Below are 20,532 nucleotides of genomic sequence, written 5' to 3' on the forward strand. Positions count from 1 at the left end.
ATCTGGAGTCATTGATCATCGGTATTAATCTTGGAATGGCCCGTTAATTCCCGTCGAGTTTGATTCGACGATAGCGCGTGATTAATGCGCGGAGAACATTTTTTCGTTGAAGACGCAAGACGTACCGAGGTGCGAGAGATAGCGGATATAATCCGCTTAATTCACCGCGGAGACGGAGATATCGCCGCCCGTTGAGATAAGGAGCGCCGTTTCATTCCAGGATTAAATGAACAATGATCGAGACGCCTGGGCAGAGAAGGAACGGCATAGAGAGCCTCTCCGCGAGAGAGAGAGAGAGAGAGAGAGAGAGATATCTTAGATCGCGTTTCGTCTCTCCCGACGTCGAGACGTCGAGACGTCGAGACGTCGAGAGTTGACCGTCGCCGGCGAACGCTACCGCGGAGAAACGGAATGACACGCGACGGCAATTTGCAAATTTCGCAACGTACGCTTGCGAAAATTGGCAGATTGGCAGCGGACTCGCGTTGCATCCCCCACACGTTGTATCAGCTCGAAACGCGATCTATAAGCGCTCGTTGGGCAATAATAAATGCGAGATCACCGACGGACCAGTCAACGAACAATAAACGCTACGACACCGTATACAGTATAGAGTAGCTTTCGGTTTTCGCGAGAGGAAGCGGCCGAGAGAGAGAGAGAGAGAGAGAGAGAAAGAGAAGAGAGAGAGAGAGAGAGAGAGAGAGAGAGAGAGAGCTCCTCTTCGCGATTTGTGTCTCTTCTTTTTGTTTCTTTCTTTCTTTCTTTCGTGCTCGTTCGACATAATATTATAGTCACAGCGGAGACGCGCGTGAGCGCGACTGTATTTGCAAGTATAAACGGATATGTCTGTGTATATGTATATGTATATGTATAGACACCCGCGCGCGCACACACCGAGTAACGAGCGTAAGCCAAAGTGGAGCGACACGTGAATTGGCTCCTTCACTTTGTACGCGGCTGAGAAGCGCGCGGCGAATCCGCGCGCTCGCTGCTTCTCTACATTACACGAGACATTCCGTTTCCTGCGAGAACGGCCGACCGCGGCGCTTGACAATTAGACCTGCGTTGATTTCATGCGCACACGCGAGTGTGCGAAATAAACACGCACACACACACACACACACACATACATACACACGCACGCACGCACGCACGCACGCACGCACGCGCGCGTGCTGATAACCGAGTTAAGAAGCGCGAGCGCACCGCCCATTAAGATCGCACTAATTAACGGACCTCGAAAGGTAAGCTTAACGCGCGGCGTGGAGGCGGGGACCAGTTTTTGCTCTTCGATTCTCTATTTTAACCTTCTTTAATCATATTTTAAGCCTCTTTCGACCCCACTTCCGAAACCCGTTGTCGCTAGTCACCCTTCCTGGCCGATCGATACCGCAATCTCGATCTGTGTACACTTTCGGGTATCGCTGCTACGGTCTCGCCCTTCTGTGTTCAAATTCCGACGAGCGCGACGTCGTCGGCTGATTGACATCTCTCTGCGACTGATTACAGCTTACTTATTAGATCGCTCTTAACAGACACACTGTGTGGTCGGTAGCGCGTCGAGGGATCGCAAGCGCGCTCAGACAAGCGCTTCACGAGAGACTCTCTCTTTGTACCTCCACCACCTCCACGCCGCTTCTTTTTTCCTATTTTCTGGCCGGAGACGTTGTTTCTTTCTTCTCAACGCATGCTTGTACGACTGTGGCGAATCTGAGTCCTATGTATCGATGCCATGCGCGGTGGTGTTACTCGTTAAGATGAAAGTAATCGCCAGGAAAGAGACGTTCGAGATATACGAAGTGAGCCTTAAAGCGTGCAGGATCCTAATTACAAGTACGATACTTAGTCGTCGTCGTCGTCGTCGTCGTCGTCGTCGCCAGTTCGTTAGTGTATAATACGTGCGTTATACATTGTACAGTACGTTACCCGTTTCACACTCGTCGCGCACACGCATACACGTACGAATCATCGCGTAGAATAATCCGCCGCCCACGCCGCACGCAGTTAACGCGAGGAGAGAAAGACACGTGCCGAGAGTACGAAGGCTTATCTTGCATAGGGGAGGAGGAGGAGGAGGAGGAGGAGGAGGAGGAGGGGAGCGGGAGGAATAGTGGGAGCGGGAACGTGGATCTTACTGTTGCCTGTGTTAAAATATACTTGTATGCCGTCTGTTCTTTACACGCGCAAATACGTCCAAGTTACGATACCGTGTACATTTCGTATAAGTAAGACTAATTACTCAGACTATCACGTGCGGAGATAATATAACGAAGATTGCGTACGATAATAAGAATAAGATGTAAGGCAAGATGATACCCGCAGCACACTGCGAGCCTAATTCCTTTATAAACGGCCTACATACACGATCGGCACGACAGCAGACAGATTCTAAAACGGTAGAAATCGTACGAAAAGGAAAATCGAGCGTTGAGACTCGGACGCGATCAGACGCTCCTTCTATTTCGACGAATTAATTAAACTATGGAAGAATACTCGCACTATATTTTCGTACAGGGCCGATTTAACGATTTTTTATATATGTACATTAACACCTCAAGTGACAAGTCGTAGTTCCAACCAAGAATAACGACAGTTGCGAGCGGAGAGAACGAGAGAGAGAGAGAGAGAGAGAGAGAGAGAGAGAGAGAGAGAGAGAGAGAGTGTGTGTGTATGTATATCGCGCGAGAGGAAGATGTAGAATCCGCGCGAACCGCGATTTTTCAGACGCAACATTCCCAAACGGTTGAATTTTGACTTAAGTCGTTAATCCACCCATCAATGTGTTCAAGTCACACGCTTAAGATGAGACGAGCCTCGCGCAGTTTGATTGTTCGAAAAACGAGAGAGTACAAAGAAGAAAACGCAGCACGGAGAGAGGGAAGTGACATTGCGTCAACGTTGACACGCGAAAATAGCGCTTTTCCTAATCCCGCACAATCGAGTGCCAATCTCGCAAAGAGTGTCGTTTCTTTTTCACGTCACGAGAGCGCTCTCCCAGATAAACCCCGGCTCGTCGGATAATTGTGTTTTTAGTTGATACTTAGCGCGCGATGCACAATTCCTTTGTCGATACGTAGTCGTACACATAGATGTAGGAGGTCTCGAACAAAGGCGCGGAGTAGACGATGTGTATGCACTTGGTAAATTCTCAGATTACATTCCCCGAGAAGAAAAAAACGTCGATTTAACCGTAGAGATTATACCGATTTCCGTTCGCGAAAGAAGAAGAAGGAACAAAAAAACAACGATACTGCAAACGTTGATTCGATGTATTGAATGTATTTATGTATACGATGTATAAGCTGTCACAGTGAGAACAGATTAAAGAACACCGCGTAAACCGGATTTCTTACTCGTTCACCGGCGATTTTCTTTCTTTTCCTGGTAGAGTCGACAGGCGTTCGCGCGAGATCTCCGAGATTTGTAGAGTGTCCGCAGAAGCCGATGGCAGTCGACCGCGAAAGGCGCGATTAATCAGGTTGCTAAAATATGCTTGTCTCGCGTAATGAGATGTTAATGTCCCAAGGTTCACCGCATGTATGTGCAATATCAAAATGGGAGTCATGGGCGATACAGAAATAGGAGAGAATAGCGAAGTAAAGAATGAAGATCGCGCGATATCGTCTCCGTAAACGAGGCTATATGCTAATTCCGGCGTTAATATTAATTTCCTTATTATTAATTCCCATGGCTCACGTTATCTCGTTGTTGGGAGCGCGACGTAACGCTTACGAAAGGCAAAAAATTCACGCGCGCGCCTGTCATTCGCGGGGCGAAATAATACAACGAGAAAGTTTCGGACGACGCCCCTTCGCAAACCGCCCTTCATTTTTTATATCCGTGGATCGCGCGCGATCCACGAGGGAGGAGCGCGTAGCGAAAATAAGGCCGACGCAGGACGACATGGCGACACACTGTGGCATGGCGGTTGCGTAACGCGCGCATCGATCGATTCGGTTTGAACGTCCGGTGCGCGAAAACGCCGAGACGGCCCCGTGGTAATCGCGCTTCGATTAGCGGAGCTAATTAAGCGTTGCGCCATGTCAGTCGAATTGCTTGGCCGGCCGGGCGCGACTAACCGCGGCGATGAGTCGGTCGCGCTGCGTAACGCGCGTGAAATGACAGACAAAGAAATTACGAATAAGCGGGTCGTCTTCTTGGCGCGAGAAAATCCTCGAAATCTTGGACGGATTTACACGCGTGCCAAATGCGTGAGTCAGGCGGTCCGAGTTGGCGCGCCGGCTTCATTCGCGCCAGGTTATCTCCGCTGCGACGATAAAAAAAAAAGAGGCTACGCCTCGAGTTCAAGTCTTCTCGAAGTTTCTCGATATCCTTGAATACACGAGCGGCCAAGAGAAGGAAGAAAACGAGAGCGCAGCGCGCGCGCAGGGTGGAAAAGCAAAAGGAAAAGCGAGATGGAGAGACGCCCGGGCGAGAAAGAAGGTTTCGTGTTCGTGAGTGATTCACGGCGTTTCCAAGTCGGCGAAGCGTAAATCGCGCGCAAGTCGCCGAGAAACCGCGCTCGAGTTTCGTCGGATGGCTCGCTCGCTCGCGCGGCCGGCTCCTCTTCAACGTTGCGTATTTCGCTCCGCGATAGATCGGTTCTGTAAATCCAACAGACACACGACGGATCGACAGGGTTCTGGCATAGAGACAGGCGTCTCTCTATGTGGATCTCCGCGAGCGTCGCGACGTTTGGCGAAGTTATTTCGATGATAGTGGGGCGTCGCTCTATTTCGGTCGTGCTAGCCAGGGCCGTTCAGTCTGCGGCCCGGCTTCCTCATCAGGAGGCCGCGGATCAGTACTTCGCACTTTTATCCGGCCTCCTTCGTGCCGTAGGATCGTCGAAAAAACGACAAATGCACGAGCGATAATCGCAAAAGGGCGCAAAAGGGAGAGAAAGAGAGAAAAAAGAGGGCAAACACAAACACCGCGCGATCCCTCGAATGCGCGCCTCGGAGGAGAATACTTCCGAGGGAAACTGCTGCGAAGGAGAGAATCCGCTGGCCGCGCGAAGTCTCGCCTCCGTCGAAATCCCGGACTTGACAACGGACGGCAAATACTTGAGGAGAATAGGAGTGGTTACGCGTTATTACGTTCGATACTTCCGCGCCGCGAGTTTTTCCGTTCGCTTCGCAAAGTGATATTCGCTCGACTCGAGTCGGACGCGGCTTGAACGGCTCAATCGCGAAGCCCGGTCGCGTCGCAGTGCAACGAAGTTAATCGGTCGCAAAGCGCCGCTCGATCGCACCGTCGTCGTGGACGTCGAGTGATGTAATTCGGCGACGCGAATTGCAACTTGCTGCGATTCCCGGCTGCGGGGCAGAATCCGCCGCACGACGGACCGTCCACTCGTGCGGCACAAATTGCGTATTCCGGCGAAAAAGAGGGAGCTCTCTGTGATTCAGAAGGGAAAAAGCACTGGCGGCAAGATTGCCGCGACCGAGGGCTGACGGAGAGAAGTCGAGAGAATAGAAGCCGCGCAGGAAGCAGCATTCTTCTCCCCCGGCGGAAGGGACTCGAAAGGTCTTTTATCAATTTGAGAGCATTCTCGGACCGTCGCCGTCGTAGCAACGATCAGCATGTTTTGGGTCGAGCCTGACGAAGAAGAAGAGGCGCTGCTATGCAGCCCCGCTTTGATGGCCAGACGGGCCTCGGAGTCCTGGATCGTCGCACCTCCCGTGGAGGTACACGAGGAATGCCCGTCTCTCTCCCTTCGACCCTCCGTCCCTTCGTTCTAACGACGAAATATATCTGCGCGAAATAAACGCGCGACACGTCGCGGTGCGGAAAAGCCGACGAAGATAAGATCTTCTTCTCACGGTAAAAGGCGCGACGGTTAACGGAGCGACGAACAAAGGCGCTGTTTGTTCGCGGCAATTCCTTTAGGAATTACTGACGGTCGGAGAGGGTGAAGGAGGGTTTACATGGAGTGAAACGCGTGAAACCCGGCTCGCATCGGAGACGCTTGGACTATCTTGGACGGATTACGTAAATAAGGCGCTGCGACGCAGGTGCGTCGCATCGCGTCGCTCGTTAACCGTCGTCGTCCTTATCGCGAAGGCCGCAGACGCGATGGCGTGACGACGCGCGAAAATGCCCGGCGCGAAACGAGAGGTCCGAAACGACGGCAGCGGCGCGCGGTCCTTTCTCTCTTGCTCGCGTCGTATATCGCCGCGGCGAGAGATGGAGCGTATATTGCGATTGCGCAAACTTTGGCGAGTTCGCCGGATGCAACAATCGCGGGAACGCGCGTAAAGTTTTCTCGCCGTCTCGAGGAGACGGTAGATACGCGCGCGCGCGCGCGCGCGTACTTGATTCTTGGCTGTGCGAAAGAACATCGATCCTTGCGATCGGCCTCGCGAAATCGCGGGCAGCACGATGGATATTTCCCCTCCTTGGCGCTGCGAGTCTCGTAGATTTTGGCTCGTTCGTGCGACGCGACCAGTCGTCTCGAAAATGCCCAGATCCCTTCGGCTCTTGCAACGAGGAGAGATTCGGCGAGATTTGGAATGTCGGCTCTTGACTTTGGAACGGCCCCAAGACCCCCTCCCCCTTTCCTCCCTACAGTTCCCGATTTCCGCTAGTACTCTATATCTTTTCCCCATTATCCGTTGCATCCGCACGAGGGGCCAAATTAACGGAACGCGTACACTAGGAAAAATGTATTGTTGCGTGTAAGCCAAAATTTTGTTGTAACAACAAAATAATTTGGCTAAAATGTGCCCAACAAAACTGTTCAGTCCCTGTAAACAAATATCTTGTTTGATTACGGTTTGTTCGTATAACGTAATACTTTTGTTAGCAGCAACCAAAAAGCTTTAACTACATGAATTTTGTTAAAAAATATTATGATTTTTTCTTAATATATAAAATGTAAATTTTAGTGCACAGAAAGACAGAGCAGTATCCTTTTGTGCATTATTTTAGTTTATGTAAAATAATATTCCGTTATTATGTAATTTTTATGGATAAAATAACTAAAACGCTTAATTTTTATATATAAAGTCTAAGAACAAAATCATTTGGTCCAGAGAACCAAGAAAAGCAGAAAAATATATTTAGTTGAGACAACTAAATATTTTCTTACATAAAACAAGATATTTGATTGCTATTAAAAAATGCCTCAACTAAACAGTTTTGTTAGAGATACTAAATTTTTTTTCCTAACTAGTGTAATATCGTCGCGTAGACCGGTTTTGTGAGGCCAACGGAACTCAAAGTCAAGATCTAGACTTGACCCTTTAACGAGCCACGGTTGTATTGTTCGGACTAATCCGCCGTTGGATTTGGGAGGTTGAATGAAAATGCTCGATTACCCAAAAGCGCAGTAATAGCGCGAGACATTCGTAGAGTCTGAGAACGATCCTGCAAAGTACGACGCGTTTAATGCGCTTTAAAGCCAGTCTGTTTCACGTAAGCGATGTCTCGAGATGATCTTGATTCAACGGGGCGTGCCGTTAAGCGTCTCAGCGAATACATTTCGCGAAACGCGATCTCCGAACGCTGCGGTCTCTCTCGAGAACGGACGCTCGATCGAACGAAGAAGCAAAGCTACCTTCTCTACCTCACTTCACCTCACGGTTCAAACTAACTATTTTCACTGCTCGCTGCAAAGGTACAAGCCCCAAGTATTATACTGTCAACTCTGCCTGGCGATAGCACCGTTTTTCTCTTTCCGCTGTGTAACCGTTTGATATTTCATATACATAAGCCCGTAGCACGTATCTCTCTTCGCTAAGCGATGCAGCTGAGCGTTGATACCGACGTGCACACGTCGGTGTCCGAGTCTCGGCTGAGTACATCGCACACGTCTACCCACCTCTCTCTCTCTCTCTCTCTCTCTCTCTCTTTCTCTCTCTCTCTCTCTCTCTCTCTCTCTCTCTCTCTCTCTCTCTTTGTTTCTCGTTTCTTTCCTTCGTGCAGGCGATGCCGGCGGCGGCAATGCCACTTCAACGAAAGAAGTCACTGCCGGACGTGGCGCAGCCGATCCAGCTAACAGCCACGGCGCCATTGTCGAGGGAGGAAGTCAGTGTCCTGAGCAGCATAAGGAGAGAGGAGATCCGCAGGCAGATCGACGAGCACGAGAGACTCAGGGCCAACCCGCTTTTGTACCTGTTCAGTCCTCAGGTTAAGGTGAGCGCGCGTTGCGGTTCTACCTGGCGGCGGCTGGAGAGTCCGTCGATGTTGACAATGACGCGATCGCTCGAGGGACGAGAGGCGCGCGCGCGGGACGGCATTTGCGGTGCGGCGTATTGCGGTTTATTTCGGGTCGCGGATCCTGCCCTCCTCGGGAGCGCTGGGAAAAATACAAACGCGTCGCTCGAGAGAGACGATAATACGCTCTCACGCGAGGCCTCGGAGTCGACGGATTCACTCCCGCTCTCTCTCTCTCTTTCTGCGTCTTGTTGTCGAGAAGCCGAATACGCCAAATTCTCCGCTCTTGCGCGCCCGACGACGGCGCGACTGTATGCTCGCGAGCGAAATATGCAATACAGAGAATAAAGAATAAAGAGGAGAAGGGAAAGAAATGCAGCGCTGCGATGCGCGCCCCGTCGAATTACGCGCGCGAAAACCATTTCGTCGCTACGAATGGCTCGCGCGTCGAATAAAAGATTGGCTGTCGAGCGTGGCGACTGAGGTGGCCGAGGAAAGACGCTTAACACGATATTTCATTTACTTCCAGGACTGGTTCTCCCGGCAGCAGCTCGTGATGCTGGTGCTCTTCATCAACATATCCCTAGCCTTGATGTTCTTCAAGCTACTGACGTAGCAGCCAGCCGACGATCGGGTTCACGGACTCGTGGTGGACGTGACCTGAGACGCCGAGGCGGCGTCGCGACGACGCCTTGGGTCGTCATCGAATCAGAATTTCGACGGGGGCAACGACGGAGGGTGCGACCGCACTGAAAACCACTGGAAACAACTTTGGCGGAGCGATCTCGCTCGGTCTCGCGCGTCGCCAACGCTTGGCGCGGGAGAGCACAACCGAATTGTGAACCGACGCGGTGAACAGAGAGGGAGAGACAGAGAGAAAGCTCGAAGAAGAGGGATCAAGCTCGGGCGAGGATTTTGTCCTCGCCCGACGCAAACGATCGTGATCGACCTCCGAACGGTATCCGGGATTACGGACAATCCTGCACGCGAGAACACCGAAGCGGCGGACGGCAAATTCGGAGGGAGCATTCGCCGGGGGCGAAAGCACGTCCCTCTGAGATATCGCGAGGGATCTAGGGATAGGTTCTTGAGAGTCACCTTCGGATGCTGTAAATTGAAAAAGGATTCGACGAGCGTCGAGAGAAACGAGTTTACCGAGCGACGTGATTCGGCGGATTTCCGTATGTCCGGGAATCGCGGGATGTAACAGACGAGCCGCCTTTTAATAAAATTGTCTGCGCTTCGAAAGTTTGGCGCTTGAATTCCTCGTAATCGACGCGCGACGCGATGGTAGACGCGTCGCGGATGGATTGTGAAATTTTGTGGAAAAAAGAAAGAGAGAGAGAGAGAGAGAGAGAGAGAGACACGCAGCTCCGTTGCGCAATCGAGTCGCTCGCGCACGGAGGAGGGCGAGAGGGAGGGAGCAGAAGTCGGCGTGACTTTTTCGGAAATGGAGGACGCGTTGCGTACCAGCGACGCCTGTGTACCATACCTATTTTTACACGGAATACTTTAATAATGCTACTTGCGAGTATGTGGGTCTGCATGTGTGTGTGCGCGTGTGTATGTGTGTGCGTGTGCGTGTGTGTGTGTGTGTGTGTCAGAGTAGGTCGAGCTCTCCTCTCGGGGCGGGCCGCCGATCGATCGTGCCCGATGCGGTACGCGCACACGTTATCCCTCTTCTTTAGTAATAATTCTTCCTTCTTTTTTCCCGACAGAAAATCGGCTCGAGCGCGCGCTAACATGCGGCGATCGAATTGTTCTCCACCGATTTCTATTCTTTATTTCTCTCTATCCTCCTGTCCCGGGAAAGTCGGTCATTCACCCGAGGATGCCGGGGGCTCCCCTCGTTTTCCCGGGAAATGTACCTGTTCTCTCATTTCGAGACGGCTCTCGAAGTCGCGGCAGAACGGGAGTATCGTACTTCTTTCGACCGTAAGTGTAGCGATTATCGTTTAGCAATGATCGTAATTGTAGCCGTGATGCCGACGCGCAGAGGATAGATTTGTTGTTAAGGAGAAACGAAAAAAGACGCGCATTCGAGCATTTACATAGCGGACTACACGCCGCGCGAATATTATGACGCTAATCGCGAATTTGTAAATTGTAAGTTGTTATTATACAACGAGGAAACAGAAAGAGAGAGAGAGAGAGAGAGAGGGGAGGAGAGAGAGGAAGAGGGAGAAAAAGCGAGAGAGAGTTTTCGTAGTCTTTTAACTTGTACGAGCCTCGCGGAATTATAGTTACAATTACTATCGTTGGATACATCGGCGGGGCAAGACTCGAATCCTCCGCCTCGATTTACGTATCTCCGCGTATGATACGCGACGGGCCGATAGCACAAGTGTGTCAGCGTGACGCTGATTAAAATCGCGCGCAAATCAGGCCGAACGTTTTCGCAAACACTGAATGCGACTCGGTTTTCGGCGCGAGACCGAAGGTCGAGCATTTCTAATCGCCGACGCGGAGGTCGACGTTGCTTCTTTCTGCACACTTTGTTGCGCGCGTTCTGCGTCTATGAGACATATTCTCCCGCATCGAAATGCGGATGACGCATAACGCGATAGTCGAGACGCACAAGCGCGATAACGTCGTCGCTCATCGAGACGCAAAATCGCGTATCTTCGTATTTACAAACAGGAACTCTTGTAGATATGTCTCGAGTGTCGAAACCGGAGACGAATGAAATCCGACCTCGTTTCGGACGAGATGCCGCGGTCGTTTCGGCGGCAGACACACGATTGTTCGCGAGAGGAAAATGCACATGTACGATATACATTTGAAATTACAAGACCGCGCGCGGTCTTTGTACGCGCGCAGCGTTTTTTCTCTCCCGCGATCTCGCGCGATGGTTCAATGATCGGCCTTCCTGCGCCTCGAGCGATCGCATTTTTTTCTAGTCTCGGCCAAATAGCTTGTGTATCTCTAGATCAATTTGTAAATAATCAAATGTTAAACACGTCGACTGCGCAAAGTTCGCCCAACACCGTTCTCGCGCTCCCGATGCGAGTTTGATCGAATTATCGAGGTCATTTGTCGATTCTCCAACAGACTCGCTCTTTCTTTCCTTCTTTCGTTCATTCGTTCCAGTCCTTTTCTCATGACGAAACTAAGCTTCCTGTGCCGCTTTGACAGTGCCAATAACGTAGCTATACTATACTTCCGCGAGAGTGAATTCGATCGACGCTATCTATACCAGCGACACAGCCGGAAATGTATATTCGCATTCGATCACACGCCGTTTCAGGCGCGAAAGGACCCAGACTCGAGCGCAAGCACGCGACTCGCAAAGTGACTCGGAGATATGAGGCGAGACGAATTCGATGGAGATTGTATCGCGGGTCGATATTTCCCGCGCGTTGTCCGCGTTAATGAGCCGCGCAAGAGGAAGAAACGATTTCTCGTCCGTCAGCGAGGCGATGCGATGCTCCCCGAGCATGTCGGACGCGAACTCGTTCACAGGATCAGCGAATTCAACGACGCTGGGTCCCCTGTGTTTGGCATTCGTTCACGCGACACTGCTGGACCTGGCGGCAATTCGAACTTTGTAGGATTGCCGACAAAGGAATGCCAAAGTCAAGCAAATACCAGATGGAAGAAATGCCAAACATGTATGCCCCCAGCCGAACCGAGAGCGAATGTGACGGTTGTCCTCGTTGCTTTAAGGAGGACGGGATTACTCAGCGGAGAAAACCGCGAGGGAGAAACGCTCATAGGCACAACAAACGTCGAATGTCTTCGCGTTAGCAAAGAGGACCGACTTTTCGTCTCTCACGCGAGGCGCGTCCCGCGTAAACCTATTACTACAACTATTATCGCACGCACATTCGCCATTGTGAGATTACGTATTGTATATACATATAAAACTGAGTTGGTTAGCACGAAAGAGCAGCTATAGGAAATTTGATATCGAGAATATCTGCGCGAGATAGAAAGGAAGATGTTGGGGCAAGGAGAAAGAGAGACAGGTGTCATTTCTGCCACCAAAGCCATATCACTAATCAAAGGAAACTTACGAAATTTCTTTCGCGATTTGCGCGCGCTATACCATAATGTGTACATACATATATGCGTACATACGGTCATATGTATATTTTACCTGTTATCTCTTGACTATTATCGCAGTTAGCACTCATATCTCGTTACTATTGTATATTATTATTATTATTATTATTATTATTATTATTACTATTATACCATCGTCATCGTTACTACTATTATTATTATCATGAATTATTTGAATTATTATTATTGTCATCGTTATTATTATTATTATTATTATTATTATTATTATTATTATTATTATGGTCATGTCATCATCGTATCGACGATTACGCAGATAATTGAAACGAAAGACGAGCGTGGGAGAAATTTTGGTATTTTGCAAAATATGCGGTCACAACGCTGAAACCGGAGGGCCCACTGTCAATATTAATTTGCGCAAGCGCTGATTCAATAAACTTGTATCATAACTGATAAATGACTCTGTTATTAACGTGACGTCTTCACTTGCTCCGTCGTCACGTTCGTTCGTCGAAACAGAGTATTCGCGTCGCGAGCGAAAAATGACGCGAGTAAAGTCGACGATCGTCATTAATTGCGCGCTGGCGTGATGGCGCGACGATTTATCAGCCCTCCGCAAGCGGGAGCCAAAGGAAAGAGACAGCTGTGTACATGTGTTTGTGCGTGGTACTTTTCACGCACCCGCACGCGCCTCCCTCCCCGGTCAGGGACGTAGGAAAGAAAATCGTGCAAAATCGTGCGACGATATGCGTCTCAAACAAACAAAGTTCACTGATATTGCGCGTTCGCTGTAGTAAACATTTTCTCGGACACGACGTATCGTGACTGACGTATGTTTACGACTACCTGAGAATTGAACCTGCGCAGTTACCGAGGTCAGACCAATACAACGTAAACAAATGATTAAAACATCTAACAGCTTGTTATCATCATTATCGTGAGACGAAGTAGAGAGTTCCGATTAAATCGACCGATGTCGGAAGAAACTTCCGGAGGATTGTAGCGGCGAATTCTCTCGCAGTGCGCGTCGCCAAAGTGTCGGGGAATCTCGAGGAGCAAGCGCGAGTCTCTACGAAAACGGAAACGTTTCCTGTCGCTCGAAAAATCTCGAGTCGAGTCACGGATCGACCGCGACGAGTTCGAAAGTAAATGGCGTCCTTTCGCGAGCGCGTACGTGCCCGTTGTTTCTTACGCGATAAACTGCGAGACTGCGAGACTGCGAGATGTACACCGCGTCTATTACCGGTATCAACGTCACTCGACCGATGAATGTCAAGCAAAACGCTCGCGCGCTCGCTCGGTCGAGCTATATGGTGAGCGATAATAACAACCGAACATGCGCGCGCGCGCGCAAAAAACGGTTTCAACGAAGGAATATCAATGTCGACTGCACACGTTCTCGATAAGCGAGGCAAGGTGGCAACAGCTGCGCATATAATGATAATTTAATCGAAGAGGCTTCTCGAATACACATCAAGAGGATAGATAGATAGATACATTTTATCTTTAATGTCTGGATCATTAGCTAGAACTGCCGGTGATTAATGACTTACTTCTGACCGGAACGACGTCGAACTAACTAACGAGTATTCGCAGAAGAAAATACGCAATGCGAGGGCAGAAGTGCGTTCATTTACGCTCTTTGTTTAGTCGCATTCAACGTCAATTCGCAACCAAATGTTGTAAGTTTGATACTTACTTTCTTAAGAAATCACGAAGGAGTCACAGACTCCTTCGGTGTTTCTAGTGTTAAACGATCAAGCACGTATATACGTATAATTACGTCGCAACGCTGTGACACACACTCGGCTCTCTCTCTCTCTCTCTCTCTCTCTCTCTCTCTCTCTCTCTCTCTCGATTCTCTCACCTTCGCCGTCCGCCGTTCCGACGGGGCTCGGCTGACAACGTAGGACAACAGAGAGCCAGAGGTGTAACAACGCGATCCGCAGAGGCCAGGTTGTTGGAGTGCATAGCGAAGCCTCGACGCGAATTGCGGAGTAAGCAGTTGCAGGAACTCGTCCCGCGCTAAGATATACAAATGGCCGACTCAGAGGCGAGCTGCAGGTAAACGACGTCGTCCGTTGTTCGAGCAGCTGCACACTGACCACGCGCGGCCTGACAAGTCGCGGTAGCGCTAACAAAGGAGCCGAGTGACCTCGGAGCGCGACTCGTGCCTCGAGAAATCGCTCGTTTGACAGGTCGACCAACGGCTTTATCGCGTGAACGTGCGGCCGGCCAGAGCAGGTGATAATGTCGCGGAATGAGAGTAAACTCGAACTTTGAACGTCTAACCGGCGTGCGGCGAACAGAGCAGGTGACGCACGTTCGACATCGACGGCAGAGTGCAACGACTGTTGCGCGAAACACGGCTGGAGGAGACCAGTTCTCTGATCGCTTCCCATGCCACGTCGTTAACACTTGACATCGTTTCGGCTAGTCCGCCTACGTTGCGACGGAGAGCGGTTTCTAATTTTAAGTGAACTTCGCCGAACCTACCGAAATACACGCGCGCTGTTTGGAGTCTAGGATCCGGTCTATGATTTACCGCACGGCTCTGCGCGGAGAGAAAAGATGCGTCTGTTTCTCGCGACGGAACGCCCATCACGAGACGAGAACTCGGCGGTGACTCTGCTGGCGCGGCCGAAAAATTTCGTCCGAATATTCGGCTGCGTTCAAATCGAATTTCGATAATTAAGACAAATGACTGAATAGAAGTCCGCCGCAGGGATATTTTTGCGACCGAGTTTTTATTTTCGGCGCCCAGATGGAAGAAAACAAAAGTTGCGTCAATCAAATTTTTTCTCTCTTCGATGTAGAAGCTAAAATCCGTGCACATTGAATGGACAGTTTTTACGGCCACAAGTTTCATGGTTTGAAAGAATATTCGCTATTTCGGATTGTTCTCAATTTGCACGGGGCCCCTTTTTGTAATTGGACGCAGGACACAGGTCCCACAACTTGGTACCGCAGGCTCTAAGATATTTTCGCCGCTATTGTTACTTTCTTTCGCTCCAACTGGGCACAAACGAATCGTCCTGAAATTTTCTCACAGATTGCCCGAGACGGTAATATTATACTTTACGTCTTGATATCGTCGTATTTCTCAACTGCTCGGTTACGGGCCCTCTCTCTGTCTTGTGCCTAACTTTAAATTCTATTATTAGAAATGGAGGTTTTTAGGAACATGTGCAAGGAACACGAAGACTCGTGTCGGAAGGTCTCAGCGCACTTCCTATCTTCCTCATAATATAAATTTTCACACACTGAGGCATGTCTCGTCTTTTCTCCACACTTCTCAGATATTCAACGCGAGGAATGGCGTGTAAATGTGTAGTAAAGATTTTATCGCGACGTAATCGCAGTTCCGCCTCGGAATTGACACGGGATTCCCGCGAGTGAAATCGAACGAAACGCGTACTCTTGGCACGACGTCGCGCTACATACGACACGTTACCCGCTCCTTTATCTCTTATCTCCCCCGGTTTCTTTTTCTTTTTTTTTTTCGTTAGCGCCTGTATCGTTGTCGTGGTGGAGCCCGCGCGCACTACCGACACCGCGCGAATGAACGATAAAAGACGCGGCCGATAACCCAAGCGAGAATAGAACTCCGATCGTAACGCTACGGGGCAATGGCGTAACAAAGAAATTACGATGCAATACGGGAGACAAAGGCTGATAATAAAAAGAAAAAAAAAAACAAAGAGAAAGAGAAGTACATCCGTTGTAACCAGAACGGAAAGGTAGAGGCGTCAGAAAATTCGATCGTCCTCCCTCGCGGTCGCATCGTCGCCCGATAAAGACATTACCTCACTCGCTCGTCGAGATTTTTGTCGTTTTACGTAGCGTACAACAACACCCGGCATTGTAAAATAATCCGGTATTCCCGGGTCATTAGCTGGGATATCGATCGCGTCGCAAGTCTCCCCCCGCCTGGAGAAAATGCCACGTGAACCCGACCGAGTCCATCGACATTTTATATAGCGCGTTTTCAATGTGGAACATAGAGACAGTGCAGTAATCTAATCTGTTCTATTAAAGCCGAAAGAAATTTGTGAAATACGATACGTTGAATTTTATAAGCTGCTAATGAAGTCGACAACACGTACTGGAATGTAACGAATGATCAGGAGGTTGACTGGTTGCGCATAAAAATTCCAAAAATAGCAATTACGTTCTCGATCATTCACCATTGCGATCGAGCGATTTGTGAAGGTTCCCGTGTATGTTAGCGGCTTAAAATTCGAAAATAATGAACGCGATCACACACTTACGGGCGCGGTCACGTGTATACATCAATGATGAAGGCGATCCAGAGTCATAATGCATCTGTATATACACAGACAATTCAGACAAATTCAAGATTCAGGGCTCAAAGTTCAATATATTCATATCTATCGCTAGACACAATAACCGTCATATAATTGCAGATTAGGTCATTCTGAACAAAAAATCCTTTACCATTTTGTAAAAAGTACGCAAATTTTCAAGTTATCAAAGAAGAAGCCTAAAGAACCTCTACACTAGGAAAAATGTATTGTTGCGTGAACCAAAATTTTGTTGTAACAACAAAATAATTTAGTTAAAATATGCCCAACAAAACTGTTTGGTTCTTGTAAAAACTGTTTAGTTCTTGTAAACAAATATCTTGTTTGATTACAGTTTATTCGTATAACGTAATACTTTTGTTAGCAGCAACCAAACAGCTTTAACTATATGAATTTTGTTGAAAATACTATAGTTTTTTCTTAATATATAAAATCTAAATTCTAGTGCACAGAAAGATAAAGTAGTATCCATTGGGCATTATTTTAGTTTATGTAAAATAATATTTCGTTATTATGTAATTTTTATGGATAAAATAACCAGAATGTTTAATTTTTATATATGAAGTCTAAGAACAAAATCATTTTTGGTCCAGAGAACAAAGCAGAAAATTATATTTAGTTGAGACAACTAAATATTTTGTTATATAAAACAAGATATTTGGTTGCTATTAAAAAATGCCTCAACTAAACAGTTTTGTTAGAGGTACTAAATTTTTTTTCCTAGTGTAGATGTGGTAATTTTTAATCGTTAATAACTTAATAACTATTGCGATTTTTGCAAAATGGCAATATGACTTTTCTTCTCAGATTGATCTGATTAATCCTCACAATTTTTCGTTTCCAAAAGATCCTGTATATATGTGTACACAGATCACCCTGTACATATGTGTATGTATATGATATATATATATACATCTATATATATATATATATATATAGATGCATATATATGTATATATACATATACTTATACGAGCACATCACGCGCATCACGCGCACGTGCGTAAGCTGACCTCGCTCTGTCCACGCACCTCCCGCATGGGTTCGCTGGCGAACGCGTGCTGCGTACAGCTGAGCCGTCGTACAGAAGACCTCACTGGTCCGCAAGAGAAGCGGCGAATGAGAGGTTGGGAGACGCGAGCGAGGAAACTTCCTCACTCACGCGTGCTGTGCGTAACACGCGATCGCATCGCGTCTTCGACGCAGCAACGAACTGCTTTCATTCCTACGAGCGTGTAGAAACGAGAGACGTAGAAACAACGCGCGCGCGCGCTCTCTCTTGCTTCTCCTCCTTCGCCTCCTCCACACTGACGCAACGTTACTCTCGATCGTCCTTTCTCTCGATGAGCGAATTAATTGCACGCGAATCCTCCGCGATCGACGCACTCGGGGATCTCCCCTGCTCCCTTCGACGTCCCGTAATCGCATTCACATTTTCGCGAAACGCTATCGAAGGATCTAATTGTCCCGATCTAAATAATAATCGGCACTTTGATATCCCGCTTTATCAGCAGCCGTCAAAACAACTTGGACTATTGAGGGAATTGGGTAAAGTCTCTCCCACCATTTGCATTCTAATCATTGCTATCTGTTCCGGTGGTCATTCGACAGTATTCGATAGTACACAACATTTTTGTGTATGTGTCTGTGTGCTGTGTGCGTGTGTCACTTGATTATGATTAAATACGCAGAATTCCCCGACACGGAATTCTCGAATACGAGGACTAATTTAAAGCCTCATGCGTATCTGTTTTTCCCGCTATAATAATGACGACGTTGATCGCTGAATGTTGCAAGTGGATTGCGAAATATCGCGAAATAACCAGCAACCCAATTGCGATAGTCAAACTTTTCTTATAGACGAATAGATAGGCAGAGAGAGAGAGAGAGAGAGAGAGAGAGAGAGAGAGAGAGAGAGAGAGGGGGGGGGGAGGGGGGAGAGAGGCGGATAAGAGGAGGCAACGTCTCGCACGACTCACGACGGGTGTAAACCTGTTTTTCGCTTGCACCTTACATCCAGATCCTTGAAATATTCTTTTGTGCGTCGATGTTATGCGCAACCGTATCCTTATGATTTACGCTTTGTTTAACATTTAGGGGGAACGATAAATTTCGGTAGAGCGTAGCGCGCAATCATATCTCTCTCACCTACTCGCGTATCTTTCACACGCGAATGAAGCGTTTGATTAGATTACAAGTCCTAATATTTGCCGCGCGCCTTAGCGTCACGAATCGTGCTCGGAGAGCGTGTCGGCCACCGGGAATTTCGTCAAGGATGACGAAATACAGTGGTTCGTTGCGTTCGTGCGGACAGATCGACTCGCGATGCATCGATCAACGTGCTATTCCTGAACGTGGAGAAATCGAGGAAACGAGAGAATCGATGAGAGCGGATGCCTTCAGATTTACAATGCAAAACGCACCGAGTGGAGATCGCGGCCATCGAAGAAAGACGGACAAGAGAAAGAGAAAACCGATCTGTAAACTCTCTCGCATTCGGTTAATTACTCTTTCCAGGCTACGTGCCGCTGGTGTAATCGGCGCGATTGGCGAGAGCTTCGCTTCCGCGAGTGCATTTCTACAAGGGGGAGATAATCGTTAATGATCGACCAGATGACCGCGGCGCGATCATCTCGCTCGAGGGCGAATTGACTAAAATTGCTACGGCCCTGGGGGGGACTCGATCTTCATTTCATTCATTTACGGCGAAATCGAATTAAATTCGCGACACCGACTCCACGGCCGCGCCGCGCCACTTATCGGCTCCGACGTAGACGCTGCGATGCTGCGATGAGGATAACGTATTGACACACGTATCCTGGTGGATACAATATCGCTGCGCGACAGCGCGACCTCGCCGCGATCGCCGACATTCGCGAGAGGCGCGCCGGTGTGAGTGCACCTAATATGTCTGACTCACGACTTTTGATCGAAACGCGAGCTAAGTACGAGCCGGCGTACCTTTGTCGACAAGTATAAATTGCGTCACCGCGACCACTGAATCACCGCGCGTCGCGAATTGCGCGTCTTTCGCGCGCGGCTCCCCGCAAAACGCGCGCGCGCGCGTTTCGACATATATCCAATTACGAACGTATCGCGGGATTTATCCGCGCGGATCGTCGGGGCCTCTTTCGAAACGCGGGACTGGGAGGCGCAGCTTTTTCGGCACTCGATAATTTCGCGGCGAAGGGAATCTCTTATCGATGCAGGAAATACTTTCGGTATCTGTCGCGTTGCCGCGATTGCACACGTACGATCGCGCGCGTATTATACATGCACAGCCCTCCCCGCGTCTCACGTTTAGCGCGAGCTGTGCGACGTCCTTATCAGCTGCACGTGTACGCGTAATTACGACGTCCGAGATCGGCCTTTAAACTGCGTCGGAGCTACTCGCTACGCAGTAAGCCGCTCTCTTACGCATTCGAATTTAAATTCAGTATATTTAACCAGACTCGTCATTGTATTCTAATCGGTCGCCGAGTCGGTCGCGACATCAAGTGCGTCGCGAAAGCGCCGCGACCGCTGAAATTCGCCTCGAGTCTAACGGGCTTAACGGTGTTTCTCGCTAGGTGATTCACTCTTACTCTCAGAGCGGTCCCCCGAACTCGGATCCGGCTCGAGAAAGGACGACTCCGTCGTCGGCCAAGTTGATTTTACATGTATTTCGTTTCACACAGACGTACGTCTGTTGTTAGTCAGCAACAGACATTTACGATCAGCCATTCGTTTGGACTTTGATAAGAAAATTCTGTTTCGCATAATATTGCATAAATATTGCGCAATTGACGTCTCCGAGTCTAAACACCATAAAGATGAGATTTCACGAGGGAATCGGCCTCTTTTTTCACGATTATCGGATCCTTCGTATAATGCATGCTACAAATTCGGGAGTTCAGTATGAAAACGTCGATGTCGTCTGTCGTGTCGTTGATCGCGTTTGCGCTCGTCTCCGTGCCACGCGAGAGGAAACGTCACTGGAGCTTGACGCAATTTCTCCTCTCGTTTCACGCCGCGTCTCCGGACTCGA

The 20,532-nt window shown here is 48.9% G+C and overlaps 1 protein-coding gene across 1 annotated transcript; it reads left to right on the forward strand.

Annotated features, from left to right (window-relative positions):
- Positions 1 to 2,642: 2,642 nt before the first annotated feature.
- On the forward strand, positions 2,643 to 10,945 carry LOC112588527 (uncharacterized). Its single transcript, XM_025298785.1, has 3 exons — positions 2,643 to 5,687; positions 7,927 to 8,136; positions 8,687 to 10,945. Exons 1-3 carry the CDS (start codon positions 5,583 to 5,585, stop codon positions 8,771 to 8,773), a joined length of 402 nt encoding a protein of 133 aa, XP_025154570.1. The 5' UTR covers positions 2,643 to 5,582; the 3' UTR covers positions 8,774 to 10,945.
- Positions 10,946 to 20,532: the final 9,587 nt, after the last annotated feature.

This window comes from Harpegnathos saltator, unplaced genomic scaffold, assembly GCF_003227715.2.
Source record: "Harpegnathos saltator strain DR-91 unplaced genomic scaffold, Hsal_v8.6 scaffold1, whole genome shotgun sequence".
Lineage (NCBI taxonomy): Eukaryota > Metazoa > Arthropoda > Insecta > Hymenoptera > Formicidae > Harpegnathos > Harpegnathos saltator.